The sequence below is a fragment of the Papaver somniferum genome, chromosome 8 (assembly GCF_003573695.1).
Source record: "Papaver somniferum cultivar HN1 chromosome 8, ASM357369v1, whole genome shotgun sequence".
NCBI lineage: Eukaryota > Viridiplantae > Streptophyta > Magnoliopsida > Ranunculales > Papaveraceae > Papaver > Papaver somniferum.
Window position 1 is genome coordinate 5,906,991 of NC_039365.1, and position 17,631 is coordinate 5,924,621.

At 37.6% G+C, this 17,631-nt stretch overlaps 3 protein-coding genes across 3 annotated transcripts; 1 reads left to right on the forward strand and 2 right to left on the reverse strand.

Annotated features, from left to right (window-relative positions):
- Nucleotides 1-8,759: 8,759 nt before the first annotated feature.
- On the forward strand, nucleotides 8,760-10,829 carry LOC113304272 (probable glycerol-3-phosphate acyltransferase 8). The gene is made up of 2 exons (XM_026553345.1): nucleotides 8,760-9,497; nucleotides 9,742-10,829. Exons 1-2 carry the CDS (start codon nucleotides 8,871-8,873, stop codon nucleotides 10,609-10,611), a joined length of 1,497 nt encoding a protein of 498 aa, XP_026409130.1. The 5' UTR covers nucleotides 8,760-8,870; the 3' UTR covers nucleotides 10,612-10,829.
- A 425-nt stretch (nucleotides 10,830-11,254) lies between these two features.
- LOC113304273 lies at nucleotides 11,255-11,857 on the reverse strand. Its single transcript, XM_026553347.1, has 2 exons — nucleotides 11,660-11,857; nucleotides 11,255-11,580 (listed from the first exon to the last, which is right to left on the reverse strand). Exons 1-2 carry the CDS (start codon nucleotides 11,710-11,712, stop codon nucleotides 11,316-11,318), a joined length of 318 nt encoding a protein of 105 aa, XP_026409132.1. The 5' UTR covers nucleotides 11,713-11,857; the 3' UTR covers nucleotides 11,255-11,315.
- Nucleotides 11,858-12,178: 321 nt separating this feature from the next.
- LOC113304271 (protein WEAK CHLOROPLAST MOVEMENT UNDER BLUE LIGHT 1-like) lies at nucleotides 12,179-16,151 on the reverse strand. The gene is made up of 3 exons (XM_026553344.1): nucleotides 16,003-16,151; nucleotides 14,843-15,644; nucleotides 12,179-14,367 (listed from the first exon to the last, which is right to left on the reverse strand). The coding sequence occupies exons 2-3, from the start codon at nucleotides 15,473-15,475 to the stop codon at nucleotides 12,481-12,483; spliced, it is 2,520 nt and encodes an 839-aa protein (XP_026409129.1). The 5' UTR covers nucleotides 15,476-15,644; nucleotides 16,003-16,151; the 3' UTR covers nucleotides 12,179-12,480.
- Nucleotides 16,152-17,631: the final 1,480 nt, after the last annotated feature.

Below are 17,631 nucleotides of genomic sequence, written 5' to 3' on the forward strand. Positions count from 1 at the left end.
CAGTATTGGAGGAAGATTTTTCAGCTCAATCTATTATCAACTTAGAGGGAGTCCAACAATTCTCCATACATGAACCGAAAACTAAATACAAACCTCTTGGTGGTTTATCAGATACCTTCATTATTCACCTGAATACGGAGGAATCTATCATCTCTTCATCCTCATCAACTCCAACTTTCCCACCTGGTTTCGAGCCTGCAACCTTAGATATTTCAGATGATGCTTGTTCTCACTCATGCACTGAAGAGCAAACTGTGGTACCCAAACGTCTTGTGGCTGAATGTAGGCGTCTTGATATCTCCCCAATGGCAATTGGTCAATCTAATGTCAAGACAAAAAGAACAAAAAAAGGGATAAATTCATGTTATAAATGAATTTACAAATTCTTACATGGAATGTTAGGGGTTTATGCTCCAGTAATAGAAGAACCATTGTCAAGAAGATGATACAGCTTGTTAATGCTCCCATTATCATCCTCCAAGAAACCAAGATGATGCGCTGCTCTGCATAAAATATCTCCCAAATTTGTGGTAACCCTAATTATGGTTGGACATATCAGCAATCGTTGGGAAGCTCTGGTGGTATGTTAATCTTGTGGAATAAGGATTTTGTTGAAGTACAGGACTCCCTGGTGGGTGAATACACATTGTCAGTTCACTGCACAAACAAATTTGACGGCTTCCAATGGATCCTGACAAATGTTTATGGCCCTAATAAACCTCATGACAGAGGTGAATTTTGGGATGAACTGGATAATATTTGTAGATTATGGGATATCCCTTGGTGTTTGGGAGGTGACTTCAATGTGATTACTAAGTGCGATGAGAAGAAAGGCTGTAATAAAATTACAAAGAGCATGGAGAACTTCTGTGAGTTCATCTACCAACATGACCTTATCGATCTCCCACTCAAAGGAGCTCGGTATACCTGGTCTAATGGGCAGTCTAATCCAATCATGAGCAGGCTGGATAGATTCTTAATATCTCCTTCTTTTGAGTCCCATTATCCTCTTGTTTCCCAATTAGCAAAATCCCGTCCTACCTCCGATCATATCCCCATTCTTTTAGATACTTCAGACCCTAGTTGGGGCCCTAGTCCCTTTAGATTTGAAATCATGTGGTTCTTGGAGAATGGTTTCATGGAATTATTGGAAAATTGGTGGACTTCCTTTTGTTTTGAAGGTACTGCTAGCTCGGTCTTATGGCACAAACTAAAAGCTCTGAGGGAGAAACTTAAAGAATGGAACAAGATCACTTTTGGGCACACAAGTACAAAGTTGAAATTCCTGTTATCAGAAATACAAGGTCTCGACAACATAGCTGAAGAGTCTCCACTTTCTAATTCCCAGATTCAAGATTTGGTGAACTATAAAAAGGACTTTGAAAAAGTCACAACTATGGAGGAGGTATCTTGGAGGATTAAATCCAAGACTAAATGGTTTCAGGAAGGTGATAAAAATACTTCTTTTTTCATAAGAAAGGCAAGTGCAAGACGAAGGTATAACAAAATCAAGCAGTTGTACATTGAAGGTACTTTGGTGGATGACAGATTCAAGTTGCAAGAGCATATTGTTGGTTTTTATGAGAATCTCTTCAAGGAAGAAGAGATTATCATACCTGTGTTGGAAGGTATTGATTTTGATTCTATTAATTCTGTTGAATCTGAAATATTGGATGCTAACTTCTCTGAAGCTGAGGTCTTACAGGCAATTAAAGATCTTGGTCAGGATAAGGCTCCTGGACCGGATGGCTACCCAATTATGTTCTTTCATAAATGTTGGAGCTTCATTAAAACAGACATTATGGATACGATGAAAGAATTTTGTGAAGCAGATTGCATTGATACCAAACATAATACCACTTTCATTACTTTGGTCCCTAAAAAAGATCATATAGAAACTATTAAATATTGCAGACCTATATGCCTTCTTACTAGTGTCTATAAAATTTTATCTAAGGTACTTGCTACTAGATTGAAATTGGTTATGACAAAACTTATTTCACCTGTACAATGTGCTTATATTGAGGGTAGACATATCATAGACGGTATTCTCATTGCAAATGAGTTAGTGGACTCAAGATTAAAAGCTGGGAAACCAGGAGTTATTTGTAAAATAGATCTTGAGAAGGCGTTTGATAGAATCAATTGGAGTTATCTAGAGCTCATGATGCACAAAATGGGTTTCAGCAGGAAGTGGATCAAGTGGATTAAATTTTGTTATTCTACTGCCACCTTTTCTGTGCTCATCAATGGGTCTCCTTTTGGTTTTTTCAGCAGTTCAAGAGGTGTTAGACAGGGCTGCCCTATATCTCCACTTCTTTTTAACATTGCTATGGAGGGTTTCTCAAGATATATTGATAGAGCAGTTAACTCTCAGTTATTTAATGGTTTTTCTATTGTGCAGAATGGTATAGTGGTTAATCATTTGCATTATGCAGATGACACCATTTTCTTTGTAGACAACAACAAGGAGGAACTCACAATTTTTTTTCTATTCTTCGCTGTTTTGAATACATTGCAGGTTTGAAAGTTAACAAAGCTAAAACAAGAATAATTGCTATTGGCGAGGTGCCTCTTATTAGTGAGTGGGCTGTTGAGTTGGGATGTGCAGTAGATACTATGCTTTTCATGTACCTGGGAATGCCCCTTGGTGCGAAGCCTACTTCTAAAGCTATTTGGGTTCCAATTATTGAGAAATTTGATGCCAGACTATCTGTATGGAATCAAATATCACTTTCCAAAGGAGGCAAGTTAGCTCTTCTGAAAAGCATCTTAACCTCACTGCCAATGTATTATTTCTCTCTTTTCAAAGCTCTGATTTCTATCATCAAGATTCTAGAGAAGAAAATGAAGAAATTCCTTTGGGGTGGTAGTAATTATTCTCATTTGATTAAATGGAACGTGGTCTTTGCAAACAAGGAAAGGGGAGGTCTTGGTGTGTTGAACTTGAGATTGTTGAATTTAGCTCTACTAGCTAAATGGTGCTGGAGATTCGGAGTAGAAAAGTCTCACCTGTGGTACAAGCTTATAGAGGAGAAATATGGCCGCAATTTTTCAAATTGGGTACCGGGTATGGTGACTTCACCCCATGGTGTATCTTGTTGGAAAACAATTTCTGAGGTCAGTGTTCTGGTAACCAAAAATTAAACTTTGGGTATCCATTCTGGAGGCATGATATCATTCTGGAATGATAAATGGGTCGGGAATACATCCCTTACAGAAAATTTCAATCTTCTTTCCAAATTAGATAGATTACAGTGTGATAGTTTGGCTGATCATATTACACCTGATGGTGCTTGGAAATTTGATTTCAAGAGAGACCTTAATAATTCAGAAGTAGCGCAGTTTGCTGACCTGTTATGTGTCATTGGAAGTAATCCACCATCCACTGATGACTTATCGGATACGAGAAGGTGGGATCTTCATACTTTAGGTTGTTTCACTGTTAATTCTCTATATGAGAATTTTGTTGCTGCTGAGGGTGTAGCTGATTTTCCATATCATTTTGTCTGGAATGCCGGAGTTCCTCCTAAAGTTAACTTCCTAGTTTGGTGTGCAGTACATGGTAAAATGAATTCTTTGGATATGTTACAACACAAAGGTATGCACATCTACAGCTCTTGTGTTCTTTGCGGGGATAGTTCCGAGTCTCAGGATCATATTTTACTTCATTGTAAGGTAGCTCACAATATTTGGATGGCTGTTACTCCTTCGAAACGTTGGTCTTGGGTGTTTCCAGGAACCATGTTTAGTTTTGCTCTATCATGGTCTTTCAATATGTTGTCCCCTTCAGGTAGAGTAGTGTGGGACTTGTTACCAGCTGCAGTCATATGGGTTTTGTGGAGAGAGCGTAACTGTCGTACTTTTGAAGAAAACTACAGTTTCAAAACAGATGCAGACCTTGCTACAGATGTTAAGTCCCTTGTTTTATCATGGGCAGAAGCTTGTGGAAAGAAGGTTCACCTGAACTGCTCTTATACTGTATCCAATTGGGAGACGGTATTCTCCTAATTTTCTGTTTTTTGCTTTTGTTTCTGCCTACCTGTTGTAGACATTTGTAAATTCTTATCTCCTTAATGAATTTCTCTATTCTTATCAAAAAAAAAAAGCTGGTGTAAACTCACCGATGTTGGTATATTAAATCTTGCGCCCTTATTACTCCTGGTTTTCAATTTCAACTTCCTCGATGATTTACACTTAAAGACTTGGCGAGGAACTTGACAATGCTCACCCACAGGCATGTCAAACTCTATATGTAGTTCTTGAGCATTATGTCTTACAGCTGCAAGAATCAATTTTACCAGGATCTCCTGAAAATGCCTTATCCAGAAACAGCCTAAATCTCATAATATCTGAATTGTCGCGAAGAAAGAATACCATTTTCACGAAATCAGTAAAACCAGAAATCGTTCCACCAAAATGATAATCATATTTCAAGTATAAACTGCTATTGAAGTTGAGAAATGGTAGAGAAATCCAAATCTCAGGCCATCTTTTAGATAAACACACAAGTTTGGACAGCATATTTCATATCCATGAACGATAGTATGTGATGAATCAGACTATCTGATAAGCCACTGATTCTATCTTCGCCACTACTTACATCCATGATTCTTAATTTTTACTCAAAACCCTAAGCGAACCCTAATCAAAATTCTTCAGAAATGGGGTTTAAAGATTACCTGATGCTCAAGAAAGAAACTTCTTTTGATTCATCCGATTTCGTTTTGTTGTTTCTAGAAGCGTTACCCTTATTTTGTTTTCGTGATTTTACTGGGAGAGATACCAGTGGCTTGACACGTATTCATCACGGTGTGGCTGGAAAAGAGGCGGATCGATGAAGGGTACCCAAATGCAAAACGGATCCTTCGGCTAGGAAAAGACAAATCATTACATATATTTCATTCGGCCAACCACTGCCGAATATGGGGTATTACACAGATATCATGGAATGAGCCTCGAAGATTGAAGAACGAATAAAAGCATTTGGAGAACTTCATCGACAAAGATGTATGTGAAGACTGAACCATTCTATTTACTCCTTAACAACCGGATACTATTAGAACTGACCAAAGAAACCAACCCAGCCCAACTACTTACATAAAAACAAACCTAAAAAGTTATATAACAAATTGTACCCAATTGGACATTATAACGTCCAGAAAATCACATAAAAAACTGTGCCCAGTTGAACAATATGGTATCCAAAGAACTGATGAAACAAAACCAAACCCAATAGCAGTGATATTCCTGCGTTTCCAAATAGTCCAGCCGATGGTCGATAGAAGAACGTGTTATAAAAGACTAGTTGTTGAGAGGTGTTCGATACTCCAGTCCTTAATCATGGTTGCTAATAGGGGTACCAACTTTTTAGAGAGTGTATTAGAAATGTAATATTTTGGCTCTTGTGAATTTCAGTGCACTTCCTAGCAATCCGGTACCCCTATTAGCAATATTTCCCTTAATGATTAAGTCAATACAGTTCAGTATAAGCCACTCCAACCTAACGTAGGACAAGAAATTACTCCATGTACCAACGGAAGTTGGAAGAAGGGGATTATCGAGACAACCATTGTATCTTTTATGCATGTATTCATCTCTCCCTGTTACTTTTTTTTTTTTTTTTGATCAGTCAATAGGAAAGATTGCACACAAGCCGTGTGTAGGCGTGTACAACTAAAGAGAGCACATAAAATTGGCTAAAACAGAAACACAAAGAAGAACTAAAAGCGATCTCCCCCTGTTACTTAGAACTCTAATCTCGGCATTTAACAATTAGACTAAAAGCCATTGTATTCAAAATCATCCAAAATTTAAATCTTTGAAGTAGTAGATTAAACCGAATTTTCAATTCACAAGGTAATTCTGTTTCCTGAATTTTTGTCTCAATGTGCAATTAAGCTGCTCGAGGGTGTAAACACACAGGACTTGATTTATGACCTAACCCTCCACTTATGTACATAATCAAAACTTTCTTTAGAAAACCCACACAAAAGCCAAATCAGTGAGTTACATCATATCTCTTTATCCCCAAAACAAGTGTTTAGGTAAACAGTTTAGATTAGAGATTCCAACTTACTACTGTATTCTTAACAAGTCAAACAAATTTGGTGAGAAGATGAGATTAATTGTTTGTTAGAAGTTGTATCAACCCCACCAACTTCCCCACAATCCCAATGCTTTTCCTAGTAATTTACTCTACTTCACTCCATTTCCAACAAAACAAAGCACTAATATCTCAAACAAGTATATGACTACAAATAAAAAAAAAAGTTGATGAAAGTCACAACTCTAAACCCTACTATTTATTTATTTTTATTTTGTTTTTTTTTGAAGCATCCGTAGGCACTTGCTGTTCATGATTTATAAAGAGATACCAGTTCTACTAAGTGTTGATACCAATGTAGTCAATATAGGCCGTATCGGCCGATACATCGGGAATATTTCGGATATCGGCCCAGAACGATAAGATAAGAAGGATATCAGGGATACGATATTTGCCCGATAATTGGCTGTATCGGTCGAATATCGGCCGTTTCGGTCAAATATCGGCCGTATCGGTCGATACGAAATTTTCCTACATTTCCCGATATGAGACGGTGTTGGTCGTTTTCTATAAAGTTTAAGGGTAATTTTGGCGAAGAAAGTCTTCCAGGTGGTAATAGAGGTGCATGTAGCTCTCGAAGCAAGTTACCAAAATTACTCTTTTGTTTTTTTGATAAAATTGATGTTATCTATTATATCTTATCCGAAAATGTGTGGAGAAAATGTTTAATATAAAATTATAGTCTCTAAATCTAGAACCGATATTATACCGATATTTCAACGATAATATCCCCGATATAAAATTGTACCAGTGTATCGGTCCCGGCCGAGATGAACCGATATCCGATATTAACTACATTGGTTGATACCGTTTCATATAGGACAAAAAGATTCCACCGATCTTGACCGTTAGATAGATGAAATGATATCAGCACTTAATAGGGCTGGTATCCCCCTTTATAAATCGTGCTTGCTGTTCATGCATATGATTTAGATAATCTTTGAATCCATTTATTAAACCCTAGATTGCTAATAGGGGTACCAAATTATTTGGGGGTGTACCAAATAGGACAAAACTTGGCACCCCGTTAGCAGCCTTGGGATTTTAGACATCAAGGATTCAAGATTGCTATTGATTCATCATGCATGTGTCCTATAGCCGAGAGATCAATATATACGCATCATAAAACATCACATGGTCATTACATTTAGGGTACGAACATGGAGTTTAATTATGTGTTGGGGAGTTGATATATGAAGGACGTACGTAGTAGTTATAACTTGCAACTTCTTTTTGGCCCGGCCTAGAATAAGTCGTGCTCATCTTTTGTTGCTATCACGCGTAAACATAAATGCCATATGCTACTTAAATCGAGCGATTTTAGACCGCTAGACTTGGGAACCGAATCCTAAGATTTCAAGCCATTTAGGGACTCATGATAATGGCAAAGCTGGCTCCAATCAGAAAGTCTCAAAAAAATCAATCCATTTCTTCTAGTTGGATGGGATTTCATTCCGTGTGGCTATAATCTACCTTGTTATTTTCTTCATCAACTCCTCAACCACAATCCCAAGCCCTTTTCATACCTTTATTCTGCTTCCGACAAGAAACCATCGTATTCAAGCACACGCAATAAATTCATCCCCATATTATATTAGAGTCTTAAAATATACTCCATATGTTCTTTTTTAATATGCCAGTTTTTATAAATAAAAGTTTCAAAAAAATAGACTAGTTTCTTAATTGGGAAAGTCAAATATTACTTTAAATGATTAGTTATTTATAATACTACTCAATTTACTTCTTTTGATGACAAGTGTCATGGGGACCATTTCAGCTCACTTCTTTTATTGACAAGTGTCATGAAGACCATTTTCAATGATTAGTTCTCTTAATTTTCTTAAATTTCGCTAAAAACAAAATCAGGATATTAAAAGAGAAATTTCGCTAAAAACAAAATCAGGATATTAAAAGAGAACTGAGGGAGTAGTACTAGAAAGTCTAGTACCAATTTTGCCCCAACGACATTTATAGTAGTGGTTTATTGCTGTCAGAGAACATAATTTTGGAACACAGAAATGACCCACAGTTAGCTCGTTTGGCTGTAACAACTAACAAGAATTAAACCACACAATTTTGACTTCTTTCACATTCTTTTTTTTTTTCCTAATAATTCACACTTTTGTCCTAGAAAACCAATTTGTGTACCTATACCCAAATTTTAGACATGCCATGTTGTGATGTTTCTCTATCCAAATGCATCTTCGCTATTTAAAATCCTACATTATATCTGAATAATTCTTCTGCATTCGCCGAGAAAAATACTGAGATTTCTCTTGTAATTTTTCTTCCAAGATTTATTTTTAGTCTGGTTGTGAAAATTATGTTTCAATAAAGTATATTTCATGGAACAATATTCGTATTCAATTGTCATGAAAATTTCGCACAAATTCCTCTTGGTGGATTATACTACACCACCAAGTCCAAATAGTTTTCTAGAAGCATATTTTGTTTATTTTTACCACTCAAGATAGACAAAAAAGAACGACAAGTAACAAAATTTGACTGACCAAAATTCTAAAAATTAAGTAAAACAAAAAAACAGAATCTGAAACAAACAACCCCAAGGGGTAACTAAAGTAATTTACCACCGTACTCAACATCATTTAAAACCTCCCCCACTTTCCCACCTTCCATCTTCCCTCCATAAATGAGTCTCTGAGTCTGAGTTTCTCCCATTAAAATCCCCATTCATCTCCTCCACCATTCTCATCTTTCTCTCTCACCCAAACCCATTTCTCTGATCTCTCCAATTTCTCCAAAAATGGCTTCAAAGGCCAAATTTCCATCAATCAAACAATGCAAAGATCATATAATCAGAGGAACAGAGTCCATAGCAGCAGATCTTGATGGAACTTTATTAATCTCAAGAAGTTCATTTCCATATTTCATGTTAATAGCAATCGAAGCTGGTAGTTTGTTAAGAGGTTTAATCCTCTTATTATCAACCCCTCTCATTATATTTTCATATCTATTCATTTCAGAATCACTTGGTATTAAAATCATGATATACATCTCTTACTCCGGTTTGAAATACCGCGACATCGAATTGGTTTCTCGGGCCGTGTTGCCTAGATTTTACGCAGCAGATGTGAGACAGGAGAGCTGGGATTTGTTCAAGAATTGTAAGAGGAAAGTTGTTGTTACTGCTAATCCAATTGTAATGGTGGATTATTTTGTCAAGGAGTTTCTTGGTTGTGATAAAGTTTTGGGGACTGAAATTGAAGTTAATCCAAAGACAGGTAGAGCTACTGGATATGTTAAAGAACCTGGGGTTTTGGTTAGTAAGTTGAAAAGATCTGCCATTTTGAAGGAATTTGAAGGTGAAGATGGACCTGATTTTGGTATTGGTGATAGAACTACTGATCATGATTTCATGTCCCTTTGCAAGGTAATTTTTAATTCATTCTATAATTTTAAATTCTCAAATTTCAGATCTGAACCCTGATTTGTTTTATTTTCAAGAAATTGATGATTTGTGGGTTGAAATTTCATTAAATGATGAGTCAAAGTTGGTTTTCCAATTTGGTTCAGAGTTGACCATGGTTGAATTGTTTCATGTGTAATGCCATATTTGCCATGCAATTACTGCCTGCCTGCATATATCTCTGACATAAAAATTGCTACTATTACAGGAAGGATATATGGTACCTGCAGACCCATCAGCAAAACCAGTTCCAATGGATGAACTCAAAAGCCGAATCGTCTTCCACGACGGTAGACTCGTTCAAAGACCCGATCCACTGAACATACTCATCACATTCTTATGGCTTCCATTTGGTTTTGTTCTCTCACTCTTTCGAGTTTACTTCAATCTTCCTCTCCCTGAACGAATCGTTCGATACACATATGGATTACTCGGTATCAAACTCGTGATTAAAGGAACACCACCACCTAAACCATCCCATGGTACACAAGGAAATCTTTATGTATGCAACCATAGAACAGCATTAGACCCAATTGTTATTGCAATTGCCCTTGGTCGTAAAGTCTCTTGTGTTACATACAGTGTCAGTAAACTCTCTCAATTCCTTTCACCGATTCCAGCCGTTTCGTTAACTCGTGACCGTGAAGCCGATGCAGCTAGGATTTCAGCATTACTTCAGAAAGGTGATTTAGTGGTTTGTCCAGAAGGAACAACGTGCAGAGAACCGTTTCTACTCCGATTCAGTGCCTTGTTTGCAGAGTTGAGTGACCGCATCGTTCCGGTTGCAATCAACACGAAACAGAACATGTTCCATGGTACTTGCGTCAGAGGGGTTAAATTCTGGGATGCATATTGGTATTTCATGAACCCGAGACCTACATATGAGATAACATTTCTTGACAGTCTACCCAAGGAAATGACGGTGAAAACCGGTGGGAAATCAGCCATTGATGTTGCTAATCATGTTCAGAAGGTTCTAGGTGGAACTCTTGGATTTGAATGCACTGGATTAACTAGAAAAGACAAGTATTTGATGTTGGGTAATAATGATGGCAGGGTTGAATCTATGAAGAAATGAAGAGAATGTGGCAGTATGTAGTTGGATCATTCGCCTTACGAAAGGTAGTTTTGATCATCATTGGCTGAGTTTTATTTAGGTTAATGTGGGAGAGACTGTTATTAATGTACTGATTCTATTATGTATTGGTTAAACTCTGGTGCAGTGCCTTAGCATTTGATGCATTTTGGTTTGTGCATCTTTTATGAATTGAAAACATATGATTCTATTTTTGTGTTTGGTTTTACTCATTCATAGGCATCTAAACATGAGTTACAAATTGTATGTGCATATGTCTACATGTTCTTGTCCCATATCTGTTCATAGATGCAGAAAACTGGAAGGGGTGAGAGGGCCAAGTTTTGCATTTCTGGCAAAGTTGTGCAGCCATGAACGGCCAAAATAAGAATATTGATGCAAGACCCTTTCTGAACCGCAACACAGTTTCTTTTTTTGTTTCTTCTCTTTGTGAAGTATCTGGAGTACTTGTCTTGTCACCATTTTTAAAATCAAGACATACCTGAAACTATTGCTATGATAAATTCTTGACCAGACCTCGGTCCATGGATGTTTACTTGAAACCTTTCGAAAGCGAATCAACTGAATTCATAATCGATTATTCAAATCTTCTTGATGTTCATAATAGTTATCATTTCTAGGCTTTGCATTTTCTTGCATCCTAAATCAATAACAATAGTATGAATTTACGAGCAAGGCTACATCATTTAAGCATCATCAATTGAGCATTTGCGGTTTGAAAGCTGAGCATTTGCTGTGTATGACAACCATTGAGCTTTTTCAACTTTTTTTGCTGCACCAACTGGTATGTCTTCTATCACCTTCTCATGACCCTGGGGGTAATAAATCCCAGTGCGACTGTCTGGAACCCACCGAGTCGTCGATGCATCTTCACCGTCCCCATGGAGATGGTAAGAGCTCCTACTTCCATGAGGAGAACTCTCTTTGTGGTAGCCTTTCCTTTGGACTGCCCTGTAAAAAGATAAGAACAAGATTATAGAACCAGAATGTAAAAGATCCGCGACGGAAGTAATGGCTTTGAAATTCTTACTTGAGGATCTTGCAGTTGATGGATTGAGCTCCTCTAACAAAAGAACCCACCATGATGATATCTTTCAATCTCACTCACTCACTCTGCAAATTGAGAAAAGAATGTGAAGAAGTAGGAGCTAAATGGATACCCTTTTTATACACCTTGCTGCACAATAATGATGCCAGGGTATGGGTCTTGTCAACTTGTGAGTTTATGTGGATGCTTCATAAACACAGAAATGGTCCATATAAAGTAGTGCTCAAAACTGTGTGCCATGGGATGGGAAGAAGATATGGATATCAATGATTTAGGGTAAAAACCGTTTTGCTCTGACATCATGATCTGCCTGGAGTTTAGCTACAGGGAATTGCAAGTTACTAAGTTCCAACCATTTTCCCTGTTTTCTTCTTCTTTTTAACTGGAAAAAGCTACTGTAATCCTTCACATAGCTACACGATATCTAGGTGTTCATCTCTGCCAAAGTTGAGCTGCCATGAATGGAGAAACTGAAAATCTGAGCTCATAACATTGTTAAACTAAAGAAACAAAAATCAATCTTCATTTATGGCGAATAATACAGATCAAAGTACATCCTCAAACATACATACTATTCCGAATGATCCTTTAATGCACACAACCTAGCTCTGAATCAAAACTATACATGGACAATACACACACACAACCTAGCTCCGAATCGAAACTATACATGGACACATTACACATATTTCTCCCTGGATCAACTTTCAGCAGTATATTATTCTCTCAAAAGCACATAAACATTATATGTAACAACAACACAATAACGATGAACATGTATACATACAATCAGGATATGAGAGTTACGCCGATACTGGTGTTTCTGATTTCTTTCTCAGGAGCAATAACAGACGTGGAAAGAATGATCTCTTCTTTTTCTTCTTCTTCAACATTACTTCTGGAGAAGACTCGGTTTCTGAGAAATCTTCTTGTGCAAATAATTTCGAACTGGAGAGAGACCTTGCAGGAAGAGTGACTTCTGCTTCTTTAGTGTCTTTTATCACATCGAAGCTTCTCCTTGGAGCTCTAGGTGGAAGATTTGGCATTTCTCCCCGACTAGCCGCTAAATCATTGGCTTTTTTGCGCTGGGATTCATGTTCAGATCTCCACTTCCTCAACTCTTGTTCTATCCCTAGTTTCCCTTCCTTGGCCTTCTCTGCATTCTCCAATGCCACTGTAAATGCTTCTTTCCTTGCAATCATTTCCTTGTTCACTTCCTCCAACTTCTCTAAGCTTCTTGTTTCAGATTCTTTGGCCAAATCTATCTGGGAGAAAGCTTCCTCCACCTTCATGTTAGCCCGCACCTCGGCCTCATGGGCTGTCTTACTCAGTTCATAATATTCCTCAAGTGAAAGTGTAACACCACCAGATGCCTCGTCCGAACCAGTTAAACCAGCTGATTCACTCTCCTCTAAGGCTTTCACTGCTGCTAGGGCTAACTTCTCCGACGCCCTAGAGGCTTCTATGTCCTTTTGAGCGGCAAGTAATCTGCTTTTAATAGTACTAACTCCAGCCTTGGCTAGCTCTGTCTCTTCCTTGGCTTTCCAAAGCTCTTCTTGAGCCAATTTAGCTAGTGACTTGGCTTCATCAGCTTCATGAGCTGCTTGATGTAATTTCTTTGGCAGGTCGATCATTTTGTCTCGAGCTTCCTTCTCTCTCATCTGAATTACGGCTATTTCTGACCTGTTCCTGTTTAGTTCAGCTTCCAGAGATGCAACTACTACGGATGCCATTCCCTCCCTCTGTTTCATTGCTGAAAGTGCTGAGTTTTCTTTTTCAAGCTCTGATTTAAGCGACACTGCAGCAACCTTTAAGAGATTTACTTCGGTTGTTGCTTTTTCGATATTAAGCTTTACTTCTTCAAGCTCCTTCTTTGCAGAAGAAATTGTTGCTTGTAAACCTGTATGTGATTTACTCTTAGATTCCCCTAGCTCATCTTTCGAGGTCTCGTTTTCTTCACCGCTTTCCTGGTTCAATTTTGCTTGCATATAAGCTGCTATTTCTGCTTGCAAATTGAGCAGCAATGTTGTTGCAGACTTCAGCTTTGATTTGAGATCATCTGCTGATGAAAGTTGCTGATTTAGCCTCTTTAGATCTTCTTCTTTCTCTTTCAGTTCCTTTTCCCAATTGAGAGAATCCTGTTCTCTGGCCATAGCCGCACCGATTCTTTGTTCCTCTGCCTCGAGATGTGCAACATGCGCAGATTCTAAGGATTCCTTTGTTGTGATTAGCTGTAATGTCAGTTCCTCTACAGTCTTCTCAACTTCCCTGGAAGCAGAAACAGCTTCCTCAGATCTCTTGACAGCTATGTCCTTTTCCGCGACTAAAGAAGCATACTCTGATCGCAACTTTTCCGACTCATCTTTCACGGATATCAACTCTTTAACTGCAGAAGCGTGCCTTGCCTTGGCAACTTCAAGTTGCGCCTTGGCAGCAACACTAGCTTCATCGCCAACCCCCTGCTCCAACTCTTCAACTCTTAGCAAAGCGAGTTCAGAGTCTTGTTTTGCCTGTTGTTCTTCAATTTGAACACTTTCTAGTTTCAGCTTTAATTCTTCTACAAGCCTCTTCGCGCTATCAAGTTCATTTAGTACTTCGGTCTTTGAGTCTTCAGCAATCTTTGACTGCTTTTTGTACTCAGGAATATCCGCTTGCGCCTTCCCAAGTTCTTGTTCAAGAATTTTGCGCCTCTGAGCCAAGCCATATATAAATTTCAGCACATTGAAATCAACCAAGAAATCATAATTGATCCAGAGAAGTGGTCAACAAATTTTACAAAGTTCTTTGTTAGTTATGCATGTTAAATTGCAAAGGAATTTGCTTAATTAACAAACTTGATGGAAAGGAAAAGTTCGTGCTAGAAGCCTAGAACCCGATATCTTCACAACATAAGAACCATCAAGTCCTACAGATTAAAGGGACAATGTTTTCCAATATAACGATATAAACTGGAATGACAAACAAAAGGAACCCATCATAACTTCAGCGCATCATTTTCATATGAATAGTGAATGCGGAAACTAGAAAAGGAGAAAGAAAGAAACAAAACAATTCTATTCTCATGCTAAAACAGTTATCACACATCTATATCACAACACATAAAAAACGTTGAATGCAATTGTAGAAGTTAAACTGCTAGAAGCAAACATAGTGCACAATACACACCTCCAAACTCTGAACTTTATGTGCTTTCCAGTCCACAATTCCTCCGAACATGGATACTGCTTCCTTAACAGATTCAAACGGTGCTGCAGTATCCACCAGTGCCTTGTGCAACGAAGTTGGTTTTGCTTTTGAGCCCGGAACATTGGACTTGTGTGCTGTACTATTTGGCACCACCGTCTGATGCATTTTAAGCTCGTCGGATTGTGATATCTTATTAACATCCAATGCAGATATTGTTACTTCACTGGAGGCATTAGAAGAAGGTGTTACATCATTTACAAAAACCTCATCAATGCTCACACCATTCGGTTGGTGAACTACATCCTTTGACGGCTCATCTATTGTTTCAGATAAACAAGACGTAGGAGCGCCTGGAGCATCTCCCAGTGATGATGTTGCTTCATTTACCGAAACATCCTCCACGGCAATAGACCCTCCATGAGGTGTGTCTTTAACTTGTTCATCTAATGTTTCAAATGAAACAGATATCGGAGTGATTCCAACTTCAGAAGGACTAATTACAATTTCCTTAACAACAGCTTCAGAATTCTCTTTATTCTCTATACTCAAATCCGGTGTCATTGTGGAACCATTAGAAACAGTCGGTACAGCTGCTGTCGTAGAACTTTCCATTGACTTTTCTTTCACTTCTGATATGCTCAAGCTCTATGTTTCCATCCAACCCATCAAAAGATGATAAAAACTAATGTAAAATTGATTCAAGAGAGCTGTTTCTCTACTTCCCTTCTTTGTCTTCTCCTATGAACCTCAAATTGAGCTCAGGAACTACCGAGAAATCAACCTAAAACAAGCATAATTCGATGCAGGGTTAGTCAAAGTACGAACCCTGAATTCAATCTAAACCCACAATCGCAAAACACATATTGTTGTTGAAAACCAATGAAGTTTTAAACTTTAATATCAAAATGAATCCTTTATTGAATATGCTAAAGCCTGTAGCTTATTGATTAAGCTGATAAATTAGAACCATCAATCATTACCCATGATTGATTCTACATAAATAAAGATACAGTTTCAATGATTACTACCCATAAATTCTAATCTCAATTTATTAATTCAGATGCTTCTATTAATTACCTGTAATTAACAGGATAAAGAATAAGAAAAATTTAATTAAGAAAATCAAATATAAAACTTACCGATAAATTACTGATAAAAAACCAGATCAGAAACCAGGAGCTGTGATGATGAAGAAACCAAAATTTGAAAGGTGAAGAGGGAAAATAATAATTAATATGTTGATTCCAGAGAAAGAGAAGGAAAGTCGCTAACAGAGGCTGCGAGATAAGAAAACTGTACGAAGAAGAAGGAGAAGAAGAGAAAAAAAAAGTATGTGGGTCCCAGACATCCGTGAATAGTGGGGCAGTTTCTAATTAATGACCATGTGACGTGTTTCCTTTTTTTAGTGTTAATTTGCGTTACTTCCTCCGGAGAAGATCATAATTTGAGTTATCTCCCCTACAGAACAAATATTAGTAAAACCTCCTCTCGTCACTTTTTCCATCCGAACCCGGTTAGATAAGAAGATCATAATTTGAGTTACCTCTCCTGGAGAAGATCATAATTTGAGTTACCTCCTCTAAGAGCATCCAGCTGTACGAAGCAGCTGACTCAGCTAACCGGGTTTGGATGAAAAAAGTGACGAGAGGAGGTTTTACTAATATTTTTTCTGTAGGGGAGGTAACTCAAATTATGATCTTCTCCAGGAGAGGTAACGCAAATTACCCCTTTTTTTATTTTTGTGTTTGGTTTTCCTTTCGACCTAATACAAATAAAAATATAGGGGTTATTTTTCTAGGTGTCGCCTACTAGTCAACTAATGAGTGATTGTCAAGGGAATATATTCGAAATGAAAAGTTTGGCAAATCAGTTGGAAGTCTGAGGCACGATTAAATGTTCATGTAGAAGAAAAAAGAAGAGCGAAAAAAGGTATTTTCTTTGGTGGAATTCAGCCGTTGAAAGTGTTTCTTTTAATATTAGGTGTCAATGAGTTTTCAACACCAGTCGTTAAGAATATAAGAGTGTGTTTGTTTTCTCCTAACTCATCTGAATTTGACTCAATATATTTTTTTTTTTGAGTCACATTTCATTCATCTGACTCAAAAATATAAATCAATGATTTGTTTCAATGAGTGAGGGATATTTTATTACCTAATTCAAACGGGTCCGAATCAGGGGTTAGATCTGAATCAGATCACGAGTCAGACCTGACTCAAAATAAAAAAGAAAACGTTCTGACATTTGTTTCGGGCCGAGTCAGATCCAGATCCCAAATTTACAAAAAACAAACACACTCTAACTCGACTGTTGAAAGCTTCGTTTAATATCATGGGCTGACGAGTTTCAAATTTAAAGCGTCAGTTCAACAATTGAATATCTCTTTAAAAACCGGGTGTTAGACAAATTTGAGACATCTCTTTAGTAATTATGTGCTTACGAATTTAGAATTCAAATCGCTCATATCATTCGGACTATTTTACTATACCACTGCACTACAATGACATTTGCAATAGGATACGGCGGTAAGCTCTGAAGCCTAGTTAAGTATTATGACCTTATTACGAGACTAATTTTATTTGTATATGATTTATAAGATGGAAAAAAAAACATTTTAGACTAATTATTTAACAAGAAGTAAACAATTTAATCAAAAATGATAGATCCACCATGATTTGTCACCGAGTGACACAGACCAAAACCCCACCCCCTTATTTTTCCTCTGGTGGGTCCCAGGGGCTGTGAGAGTCGGTGCATATCACGGGATATAA